The sequence below is a fragment of the Labeo rohita genome, chromosome 10 (assembly GCF_022985175.1).
Source record: "Labeo rohita strain BAU-BD-2019 chromosome 10, IGBB_LRoh.1.0, whole genome shotgun sequence".
NCBI lineage: Eukaryota > Metazoa > Chordata > Actinopteri > Cypriniformes > Cyprinidae > Labeo > Labeo rohita.
The window spans coordinates 29937294-29950664 of record NC_066878.1 but is presented as its reverse complement, the minus strand read 5'-3'; the positions used below and the strand labels follow the sequence as shown (position 1 = coordinate 29950664).

General features: G+C 31.6%; 1 protein-coding gene across 1 annotated transcript in view; it reads left to right on the top strand.

Moving 5' to 3' along the window:
- LOC127171585 (calcium/calmodulin-dependent protein kinase type II subunit beta) overlaps positions 1-13371 on the top strand; it is a 91276-nt gene that overhangs the window by 55530 nt on the left and 22375 nt on the right. The window contains 1 exon segment of the mRNA XM_051120325.1: positions 3605-3642. Coding sequence (XP_050976282.1) covers positions 3605-3642 — 38 coding nt within the window.

The following is a 13371-nucleotide window of genomic DNA, read 5'->3' as shown; positions in this document are numbered from 1 at the left end:
GGTCCCACTGACTTGCATAGTATTTTTTGTCCATGCAGTGGAAATCGAATAGTTTTGGGTCCCATTGACTTCCATAGTATTTTTTGTCCAAACTGTGGAAGTTAAATGGTTTTGGCTCCCATTGACTTCCATTGTATTTTTTTGTCCATACAAGGGAAGTCAAACAGTTTTGGGTCCCACTGACTTGCATAGTATTTTTTGTCCAAACTATGGAAGTCAAATGGTTTTGGGTCCCATTGACTTTCATAGCAATTTCTGTCCATGTAGTGGAAGTTAAATGATTTCAGGTCCCATTGACTTTCAAAGTATTTTTTTTTGTCCATACTAGGGAAGACAAACAGTTTTGGGTCCCACTGACTTGCATAGTATTTTTTGTCCATGCAGTGGAAATCGAATAGTTTTGGGTCCCATTGACTTCCATAGTATTTTTTGGCCATACTATGGAGGTCAATGGGACCTGAAACAGTTTTGGGTCTGAAACCAGTTAACAACATTCTTTAAAATATCATCTTTTGTGTTGAACAGAACAAAGAAATGCATACAGGTTTGGACCAACATGAGGATGAGTAAATGATGAGAGAATGGTGGTAAACTATACCTATATTTTTTTCTGTAACAATGTTTTGTAACCATTAATTTACACAGAGCATAACTAGTCTAGTCTGTTTATATTTGTGTGGATTTTTGATTAATAATCATTATAACACAATTGCATGTTTTGAATTTAGTTTGGTTGTTCAGCAATGCACCTGTAACATTTGTGACCTGGTTTACCCACAGTGCACTGCTTTACAATTTGAAAATAATTCAGCAGTCAGTATTTTTTATTTTGATCTGTTGAATAGAATGTTTTTTTTTTCCCCCACAGATGCCCGTCTCTGTGTCTCTCCTCCATGTATTCACAGGGTTTTATGTGTGTGTCTCAGGTTTTTTAGGTGAATCGGGTTTGTTGTCACCTCTAGGGGTCACTACAATTGTGCCATGGCGGAAAAGGCTTGAAAATGGCACAAGATAACGATTTAAAAATAAAACCAAAGATGGAACGTACACGTCAGTTAAGAAACACACATTTGAACCCCCTGCCCTCGTCCAGACAAACACACTCCAGATGAACCCGTGCTGATCTCTCTCTCTTAATCTATTCTTTCTTAATCTCTCCTTCTCTCCGTTCTTCTCTGCCTCTAACATTTGTGTCAAGGTAAGATTCTCTCTCTTTTTCTGTCTTTCTCAACCCTCCCTCCACACAACACCTTCCCCTTATCTGCACGGATTAATAAAGTCAGAGGGCTTTAGCACCGCTGAAACACTAAGAATATTTCTTTCTGTGTTGCCATGGAAGTGAAGATTTAAAGTTCATATAGGATTTGCAGCTCCATTTCATTTGATTCCATTTTAGAGATGAGAAGTTGTCTTATTATAAGCTGTTTTTATTCACTTTGACAAATTTCAACGTTCTCATTTGTGGTAAGAAAACGCAGCATTTTGCAGATCCTTGCCACTCCACGAACCAAATAATTGAACATATCATGCTACAAGTGTGTATGTTTGTGGGTTTATTCAGCTGTACTTTGGTAAAGAAGTTATCTATATCTGACAAAACCTGCCTTTGGGAGGATATAAAAATGTAGAAATAAAGTGTATAATGAACACTACCATTCAAAAGTTTGGGGTTAGTTAGGTTTAAATTGCATGAAATTGATCAAATGTGGCAAAAAGACATATGATCTGGTTTTGAGCAGCAAATCAGCATGTTAGAATGATTTTTGAAGGATTATGTGACTGGAGTAATGATGCTGAAAATTCAGCTTTGCGTCACAGGAATGAAGTGCATTATAAATTATATATTAAAATAGAATACAGTTTGTTATTTAAAATTGTAATAACATTTCACAATTTTAGTGTTTTTACTGTATTTTAGTCAAATAAATGCAGCCTTGGTGAGCAAAAGAGAGCTTTAAAAACATTAAAAAAAAAAAATCTTTTAGACCCCAGACATTTGAATGGTATCTTAAATGTTTTCCCCCATTTTAAAAATGGAAAAAGTGTATTTTATTTTATTTTAATGTATTATTTTATGCTGCAAAAAATCAATTAAATTTAAATTAAAAAATAAATATATCTAAATCAAAATGAAACCAAAATTATATCTAGACAATTAATTAAAAAAAAAAAGTAACCATTCTTGTATATGTTGTATTATATATTTTTATTTTATTTTAAGTGTAGAGTTTAGGTAATTTTGTTTGGTTTATGCTTAAAAACAAAGGAAAGAAATATATCAAAAATCTTTGTCTAATGCAATTTTACTTTTCAAGTAAATTTTATTGTTTTATGGATATTTACTAGCTATTTGCTTTATATAAGAATAAGCTATGCTTATGTAAATAAAAAATATTTCAAAATATATTTTCAAATAAAAGGTGGTTATTTTAAGTTGCAGTATTACAGTAGTTGTACATTTACCATAATTATTTGTATCTTGATTTAAAGGAAAAAAACCTAAACATTTTATTTTATTACATTTTATTTTATGCTCCTAAAATGCAATATATATAATATATAATAATATAAAATAGAAATTAAATATATCTAAAACAAAATTATACCAAAATTATGTCTAGACAATAAATAAATAAATAAATAATTTATTATTATTATATATCAGGTAATTTTGTTAGGTTTATGCTTAAAAACAAAGGAAAGAAGTGTATGAAAAATCTTTGTCTAATGCAGTTTAGCTAAGTAAATTGATCTTGTTTTTTGGATATTTACTGACTATTCATTTGCTTTATATTAAAATAAGCTCTGCTTATATAAATAAATATTTCAAAATATATTTTCAAAGAAAAGGTAGTTATTTTAAATTGCAGTAATAGTGTAAATGTTTTTTTTTTATTTAAAAAAATGGGGAAATAGTGTATTTTAGGGACAAAATCAGGGTTTAAGTTAGTTTTACAGTAGTTTTACATTTAAACATATATACCTATACATGAATACCTGTTTTCATATATATTTATTTTTATATTTAGTTTTTATGTTTGTATCTTTTTTCAAGCATAAAACACAGGTAATTTAGTTATGCTTAAAACAAAACAAAAATCTAAAATATCTTAATACCTAATGCACTTTTCAAGTAAATTTACCTTGTTTTATGAATATGTATTAGCTTGTATCATATTAAAACCAGCAGAAATTCATGTTATATTTTCATTTAGGTAGGTCACTGTGTGAGTGTGTGTGTGTGTTTGCACTCTTCTGCATGTGCACCAGCACATCCCCTGCGTGTGCATGGCAGTCACTAACCCCTCACTCCTGGACGCGATGTTTCGGTCACGTTTCGTGATTAATTCTAGCAGGTTTTGCTGTGGGCCGCACCGTGCAAACGTTAACACGCTCCTGTCGTGAGGCGTGTGCGGCCGTGCGCTCCACATGTAGTGTTTTAGCCGGCTGTAATCCTCTGGATGTGGGGCGGGAGGGATTTCCCCGGCTGGCTCGGACGGTTATGTGACATGTTTGGCCGAGCACCATTAGCGCTCCGGTAATGTTGACTGTTGCTCCCATCCCAGCGTGCTGATGTTTGCGCTTCCTCTCTCCCCGTCTACAGCAGCCAAGAGCCTGCTCAACAAGAAGGCCGATGTCAAGGTAAGACCTGTTTAATTTATTTCTCTTCTTCCCTTTCTCATACCTTTTTCTCTTTCTGTTCACATCCGCCAAGCACAGTTTCCCGTAGAGGAGGGATTCCTGAACGTTTGTTGTCTGTTAATGGGTGGATGTTTTGGCGTCCACTGTGTGTCTGAGCTGAAGCAGATGTGTGTTTGCGTTTGCAGTGTTTGTCTCTGTGTTCTGTCCTTTCTAACAGTGTGTGTTTGTGTCTATTCTGTGAGATTAGATTCATTGGTATTTTGCTAAGTAAGCTGGACAATGAGCTGGTGGTGGGCGGTGTAGTGATCTTATTTCATAATATGAATAATATTATATTACGGTCACCGTGTATATCACAATAAAGCCGTTTTTTTCATGAAATTCAATCCAAAAATGCAAATATATACTAATACAATGTGTTACAATGAATCTATTTGTTTATTTATTTTTGGAACTTGATGGATGAAAAAGTAAAAGTTCAGTTTAAATCAGCAATACAGATAAATGTGATTGGATGAGCCATATTCGGGTTAAAGTAACCTATCTTATAGGAGCAACTGTGACTATTTGTGATGCAACCAGTGTTGTTTTAGTATTATTTATAGGCTATCATTAAATGCTGAATTAGATTTAATTTTTTATTATTTCATTACAATTCATATTTCATTTGTAATTTTTATATTTTATTTTTAATTATAGTAATTTTATGTGCTTTTGTCATTTGCATGTTTTTGTTTTTCTAAATATTTATATTTAGTTTATTTTTAGTTCAGTTTTTATTTAAATGTCAAGGCAACAATTTATTTTTTTTTTTGGCCGTTTTGCCTTTTATTGCAATAGGACAGATGCAGATACACAGATGACAGGAAGTGAAGTGGGAGAGAGAGAAGGGGGCAGGATTGGGAAATGTCCTCGAACGTGGATTCGAACTCGGGACGCCCTAGCACAATGGTGGCGCGCTGCCCACAAGGCTACTGGCGCCGACCCAAGGCAGTTTATTTTTAGTTCAGTTTTTATTTAATTGCCAGGGCAACATTTCTAATTTTTATTTATTTATTTATTTTTATTTTTATTAGTATATTTCTGTTTTGATTTAGTTTATTTTTGTTTTAGTTTTAGTCATTTTAGTACTTCAAATTCAACTTATTTTATTCAATTGTCAAGGCAATGTTTCTAATTTTTGTTTTTATTTATTTTTTATTTATTTATTTATTTATGTTTCAATATAGTTTGTTTTTAGTTTGGTTTTAGTTTTAAAAATTTTAGTATCTGAATTTTATTTAATTGCTAAGGCAACATTTCTAATTAATTAATTAATTAATTAATTTCTGTTTTGATTTATTTTTATTTCAGTTTTAGTTTTAGTACTTTTAGTACTTCAACTTATTTTATATTATTATTATTATTATTATTATTATATTTCTGTTTTGATTTTAGTTTATTTTTGTTTTAGTTTTAATAATTTTAGTACTTCAACTTAAACTTATTTTATTTAATTGCCAAGGGAACATTTATGTATTTATTTGTTTGTTTGTTTATGTTTCGATTTAGTTTATTTTTATTTCAGTTTTAGTTTTAGAAATTTTAGTACTTTAGCTTAAACTTATTTTATTTAATTGCCAAGGCAACATTTCTTATTATTTATTTATTTATTTCTGTTTCCATTTGGTTTATTTTTATTTCCGTTTTAGTTTTAGAAATGTTATTACTTCAACTTTAACTTATTTTATTTAATTGCCAAGGCATAATTTTTAATTATTTATTTATTTATTTATTATATTTTTGTTTTGATTTAGTTTATTTTTGTTTTAGTTTTAGTAATTTTAGTACTTCAACTTAAACTTATTTATTTATTTGTCAAAGCATCATTTCTATTTTTTATTTATTTTATTTATTTATTTCTGATTCTTTAAGTTCAGATTTAGTTTTTTTTTTTTTTTTTTTTTTTTTTTTTTTGAGTTTTAGTTTTAGTAATTTTTGCACTTCAGCTTCACCTTATTTGGCCAATTTAATAACTATAGTTAACAACAACTCTGGTTGCAACCTTGAAGTCCCTACATTTATACACATTTATGCTACAATAGAAAGAGTCTAGCAGAATCTTTACCAGCTGACCCATTTCTGTCGTCACTGCGTCATTCCGCCCAGCTCTAGTGTAAGCTTGTGCGCTAAACCTTGATCTTTCTTTAACTTCTGATCTGCATCTTATCTCATTATCTTTATATAATTTACCCATAGTGCCTCAGCCATTGTTTGACTCGCCCCGTTTGGTCCCGCCTGGCGTGCGTCACGCGGCACCAGGTGAACGCGCACAGATGTTGACCTCCGACCTGTAATGAGCTGTTAGAGAGAGTGCACTTGCAGGTTCATTTGTTCTGATAACATATAATCCTCTCAGACAGAGTAAAAAGGTCGGCTTTCACCTCTATTGCACCGCAGAATTAGAAATGAAACTGTGACTGCTCTCTATTAGGGATTGGATGTGGAGTCTAATCTGAAGAATAATCCCCTCCACTCTGAGCATTAATCATACGTTACGTAATCTTTTAGTGTGCAAGTTTTTATGAGGTCGACGCTAAAATGCACTCCAAGGAAAATTCTGCAACACTGTCCTGCGCTGATGCTGCGGTTTCTGTAACATTTAGTCCTGCATAAATGAGCATGTTTTGGCTGAAGTGTCTCAGATGACGCTTAAAATTTGTACAGTCTAGTGATCTTGCTTAAACTGTAGCTTCACAGCCCAAAAGTCCTAATATGATATGCTTCCAGTAATACATTGCACAAAACGCAAAACCAATATTGACATCCACACTATCGTTCAAAAGTTTGGGGCCGGTAAGGTTTTTAAAAGAAGTCTCTTAAGCTCCTATTATGCAAAACTGCAGTTATTTAATCAAAAATACAGTGTTATTTCAGTATCATTGAGAGTTTGGCAGTAATACTCAGAATCATATATAATTTTTCAGTTAAAATTTTTGAAGTTTTCTTGTGTTTTTGTAATGTAATATATATATACACACACACACTCACACACATATGTATATATAAATATTTACAAAAAAAATTCTAAAATAAAAGTAAATATGAAATAGCCAAAACTAAAACAATACAAATTCATTATAATTAATTTTAAATAGAATAATTAAATAAATAAATGTGTGTGTGTGTGTGTGTTGTTACTACTAATACTAAAAACTACATTACAGACTACTATAAAATTATTTATATAAAAAATAAATATAAATTATATATATATAAAAAAAAAAAATATATATATATAATATATATATTATATATATATTATATATATTTATATATACAAATATCTATGTTTATGTGTGTATATATTTGTATATAACTTTACATATATTATTAAAATAATTGTATATATTAAATGTATGTATCAAAACAATTATTTATTTATATATATATATATATATATATAAATGTATTTTTATATATATATATATATATATATATATATATATATATATATATATATTTAAAATTATTTATAACACTTATTTCTAAAATAACTAAACCTAAAACAATAGAAATTAATTATAATTGTAAACATGTAAACATATGTGTATATATAAACTACAATAAAATTACAAACTACTATAAAATTATATATATTTTATATAATTATATATAAATTCATTTATATAATATACTTATTATATTTATATATAAAGTAATATTATAGAATTTTTTATTAATTTTATGTTTATTTTTATTTTATAATTTTTTTAATATATTTTATGTTATTTCTGTTATGGCTTATTTTGTTTCGATATTTTTTTTTACATTTTAGTTTCAAATTTAGTTTTGCTTAACTGTAATAACCCTGATAAAACCAGTAATACTGTGCAATGTTTTTACAATTTCAAACAGTTATTTTCTATTTAACTATATATTCAAATGTATTTATTCCTGTGATTAAAGCTGGATTTTTAGCATCCATTACTCCATTACATGTGACTTTTCGGTCACATTTAATGCATTTGTGCTGAGTAGAAATATGTATTTTTTAATTTTTTTTTAAATTGTACTGACCCCAAACCTTTTAACGGTAGTGTAGTAACCAGTACGCATGTTGTATTTTCAGTTTCTCTCTGTATCTGACTGCGGTCGAGTCTGAATCAGCACGGCTCACCGCCCACATCAGTGTTTCACTCAGACTGTGTTCTCATCCTTAGTTGAGATGACTTCCTGTTAGCCGCCGAGTGGATCTCTTCCACAAGTTCACTCAAAAACTGCACCTGCGGCGGAAACTGTTAATTTTTCCTAGCGCTCTCATTACCCGCTCGGACAGGTGTGATCTTTCAACGGCCCTGTGATTGTCAGCCGCACTAATGAGGCACTTTCCGTCTCTCGCCGCCAATCATTCCATGATTCCTCCTCCCACGCCTCGCTCCGGATCCACTATATCCATCCCGATCCGGAGTGTGAGCGTGAGAGCTGCGGCGAGAGGGAATGTAGCTCTCGTTCCAGGAATAGCTGGCGGTTTGAACCCGGGGAGCTGGGAGACAGAAATAGACACTTCCACTGCGCCTCACTCATTGCTTAGCAACTGGCTCGCCACACTCCTCCATTTTGACATTTCCCTCCTTTTTCTGCGCTCTGGTTTTCTCGCTGTCTTGCCTTTCGTGCTGCAGTGCGATGAAGAGCATCACGGCAGGAAGAATTGTGAGGGAAAGTGTAGATCAGTGTGATTTAACTTTTACAGACCCTCACAAACACAAGTGCAGAGAGAAAGAAACAACAGATCTTTAAAGGGACAGGAAGTAGCGTTGCAGTGACAGGAAGACGAGTTTACTAAAATGTAATTTAAGGAAATTAAAGTATTTATCTATCATCTATCATCTATCTATCTATCGTTCTGTCATTCTGTCATTCTATCTATAATTCTATCAACTATATTGTTCATTTTACCTATCTATTGTTCTGTTTGTCGTTTTGTTGTTCTTTCTATCATTCGTTATTTATCATTCTGATTTTCATTCTATCATTTTATCTATCGTTGTATCGGTCTGACATTCTGTCGTTCGTTCGTTTGTTCATTAAATCATTTTATTCTTCATTTTATCTATCATTTAATCTATTGTTCTATCATTCTAACTATTGATCGTAATTTTTTATCATTCTATTGTTTGTTTTATCCATCTGTCTATCCTTCTATTGTTCTGTCATTCTATTGTTTGTTCTTTCGTTTATTAATTTTATTTATCGTTTTATTGTTCGTTGTATCTATCATTTTATCTAGCTACCGCTCTGTCTGTGGTTCTGTCTATCATTCGATCATTCTATCGTTGGTTTTTTAATTTTATTTATCATTCTATGGTTGATAATCAATAGAATCATTCTATTATTCTAATGTTCTATTTATAAATTGATCTATTGTTCTATCATTCTGTCTATCTGTCATTATGTCATTCTAACTAGCTATCATTCGTTAATTTTATTTATTATTCTATTCATTAATTTTGTTTATCGTTCCATTGTTCGTTCTGTCTGTCTGTTGTTCTATCGTTCGTTTATTTATCATTCTATTGTTTGTTGTATCTTTAATTTTATCTATCTATCGTTCTATCATTTTGTTCATTGTTAATTTTTATCTATCATTCTGTTGATCATTCTATCATTTTATGTATTGTTTGTTCGTTCATTCTTTCTATCATTCAGTCTGTCTATCATTCTATTGTTCTACTATCTGTCTTTCGTTAATTTTATTTACTCTGTTTTTCATTCTGATTTTTTTTTTTTTTTTTTTTTTTTTTTCTGTCATTCTATCATCCTGTTTTGTTCTGTCATTCTGTCAGTCTATCTATCTGTCTATCGTTCTATTGTTGTAACTATCGTTTGTTTAATTTTATCATTCTAATAGTTGTTCTATCATTTTATCTATCATTCTATCTATCTTTCGTTCTGTTATTTTGTCATTCTGTCATTCATTCATTTGTTCTTTCGTTCTTTCTATCCTTTTGTCAAACTATCTATCGTTCTATCTTTCTGTCATTTTATCTAGCGTTCTATCTATCATTCTATTGTTCTGTCATTCTAGCTGTCGTTCGCTCATTTTATCTATTTTATCTATATTCTATCTGCTGTTCATTCTGTTTTTCTATCTTTCCGTCTGTCTTTCTATCGTTCTATCATTCTGTCATTCTAACTAACTATACAACTATCATTCATTAATTTTCTTTATTATTCTATTCGTTAATTTTATTTATCGTTCTATTGTTTGTTCTATTTATCTGTCTGTCGTTCTATCATTCTGTCATTCGATTGTACATTTTATTTATCATTCTATTGTTTATCTATCATTCTATTTGTTGTTCTGTTCTATAATTTTATCCATCGTTATGTCGATCTATTGCTTTATCTTTCTATCTGTCTGTTGTATTGCATCTCTTTTTATCTATTGATCTATTGATCTGTCAATCTGTTTTTCTGTCATTCTGTAGTTCTATTTTTCTGTCTGTCATGCTGTCATTATGTTGTTTTATCAGTTGTTCTGTTGATCTATTAATCGATCTATCGTTTTGTCATTCTGTTGTTATATCACTTAATCTATCATTCTGTTATTCTATATATCGTTTGTTCGTTCTGTCCTTCCTTTGTTTGTTCTCTTATTTGTTCTGTCGTCCCTCTATCTCTAACTTGCTTAGACAATAGGAAAACCATAAACTTTTGAATTCCTCTGTGAGTAATTTCATGACTGTAAAGACACAGGAACAGTCCTGTCAACACCTGCACTGACTCAATCCCATCAGCAGCTCTGTGTGTGTATTAAGATCTGAGAAGAGAAGGCCTTAATGTTTTATCCAGCAGACAAACTCACTTTCTTGCCAGAAACTCACACGCGCACCTTCTCTCACCCTTCCTTCCTCTCATGCGTCTGTCCGATTCTGTGTGATTAATGTTCATCTCAGCCTTCATCATAACATGTATTTTAACTCTCTCATTCCATCCCTCCATCACCCCTCTTTCCACCCAGAAACGGAAATCCAGCTCCACCGTTCAGTATATGGTGAGAATGATATTTAATCCTAATCTCTTTATCCCTCCGTCCCTTTCTCATCTCACTCTTGTTTATCCAGTCATTCATTTGCTCATCCTGTTGGGCTTTTATGTCATTTAATGCACAATGTGGAATAAATCTACTCTTCCTCTGTAATGATCTATATTGATTCTTCTCTTGCTCAAATGTCAAGCGGTTGATTTAAAGGGTCAGATGGCATTAAATGACTCCTCAGACGCAGGTGAGGGTCGTAGTGTTTTTGGGTTGACATTATTGTAGGGCTGTAGTGAGTCATTGTGTTTGTTTTAGACTGTGGCGCAGAATGTCTTTTGTGTTGGGCTTTTCGTCTGTTGCTGCTTTGTTGTGTCTGTGTGTCTGTCTGCTGTTGTCTGTGATTGTACTTCCTGTAGATCCATAAGGACTCTCCTCTAGTTGTGCTTTCCTACTGCGACTTTCTCTAAGAAAATGATGGACCAAGAAGTGTTTGCTTACTTGTTTGCTTATTTTTTTATTTTGATTCCTTTTTTTCATCCTGCTGAAAAAAAAACATAGCTTCTTAAGCTGGAAAAGCTGTTTTTTGCTGGTCCAGGGTGATATATTAGCTTTAACCAGCTTTATCCACACGGCCAACCAAGTCAATTTACCATCTGGATTAGCAAATGACCAGCTTGGACCACATAGAAACCATGCAAAACCAGCTGTCAGAAAGCAGACTGTATTTTCCAGCAGTCCAATGTGATACATTGTAATTATTTAAAAAAAAATGTTAAAAGAGCGAATCTTGTTAAAAAAAATTGTAAAGATCTTGTCTAGGCCACATTTCATGTCAAAAAAGTTATTTTTTAAAGAAATGATGACATTTTTAGAAGATATTGCATTGTAAAAATGTTTTCATCCCAATTTTACACATTTTCCCAACATTTATTTTTTAATTACGTTAATGAAAAAAAATACAAATCATTACTATTTATTACTATCTATCAATCTATCGATCTATCTATCTATCTGTCGTTCTATCGCTCTATCTATCATCTATCATTCTCTCATTCTACCATTCTATCTATCTATCTATCTGTCTATCTATCTATCTATCTATCTATCTATCTGTCTGTCTATCTGTCTGTCTATCATCTATCATTCTCTCATTCTACTATTCTATCATTCTACCTATCTATCTATCTATCTACCTATCTATCTATCTATCTGTCTATCTGTCTATCTATCGTTCTGTCGTTTTATCTATTGTTCTATCATTCTGTTGTTTTATCTATCATTCTATCATTGTTATTCTATCTGTCGTTCTGTTGTCCTATCTGTTGTTCAGTCATTCTGTCTGTCTATCTATCTGTCTATCTGTCTGTCTATCTATCTATCTATCTATCTATCTATCTATCTATCTATCTATCTATCTATCTATCTATCGTTCTATCGTTCTATCGTTCTATCATTCTATCGTTCTATCTAGCATTCTATTGTTCTGTTCTTCTATCACTATGGTTCTATCATTCTGCCTGTCTCTCTATCTATCTGTCTACCTGTCTGTCTGTCTGTCTGTCTGTCTATCTATCTATCTGTCTGTCTATCTATCGTTCTGTCGTTTTATCTATTGTTCTATCATTCTGTCATTTTATCTGTCGTTCTATTATTCTGTCATTTTATCTGTTGTTCTATATTATTATTCTATCTGTCGTTCAGTTGTCCTATCTATTGTTCAGTCATTCTGTCTGTCTGTCTGTCTGTCTATCGTTCTATCTATTGTTCTGTTGTTCTGTTCTTCTATCATTCTATCACTATGGTTCTATCATTCTACCTATCTATCTCTCTATCTATCTATCTATCTACCTATCTATCTACCTATCTGTCTGTCTGTCTGTCTATCTATCTATCTATCTATCTATCTATCTATCTATCTATCTATCTATCTATCTATCTATCTATCTATCTATCTATCTATCTGTCTGTCTATCTATCGTTCTGTCGTTTTATCTATTGTTCTATCATTCTGTCATTTTATCTGTTGTTCTATATTATTATTCTATCTGTCGTTCAGTTGTCCTATCTGTTGTTCAGTCATTCTGTCTATCTATCTATCTATCTATCTATCTATCTATCTATCTATCTATCTATCTATCTAAATATCTATCTATCTATCTATCTGTCTGTCTGTCTGTCTATCTATCTATCTATCTATCTATCTATCTGTCTATCTGTCTGTCTGTCTGTCTGTCTGTCTGTCTGTCTGTCTGTCTGTCTGTCTGTCTGTCTATCTATCTATCTATCTATCTATCTATCTATCTACCTATCTATATGTCTGTCTGTCTATCTATCTATCTATCTATCTGTCTATCTATCTCTCTGTTTATCTATCTATCTGTCTATCTGTCTGTCTGTCTATCTATCTGTCTATCTATCTGTCTGTCTATCTATCTATCGTTCTGTCGTTTTATCTATTGTTCTATCATTCTGTCATTTTATCTATCGTTCTATCATTATTATTCTATCTGTCGTTCAGTTGTCCTATCTATTGTTCGGTCATTATATCTATCTATCTGTCTATCTATCTATCTATCTATCTATCTATCTATCATCTATCTCGTTCTGTTCTGTTCTTTTGTCGTTCTATCACTATGGTTCTATCATTCTATCTATCGTTCTATCTATCATCTATCATTCTCTCATTCTCTCATTCTATCATTCTACCA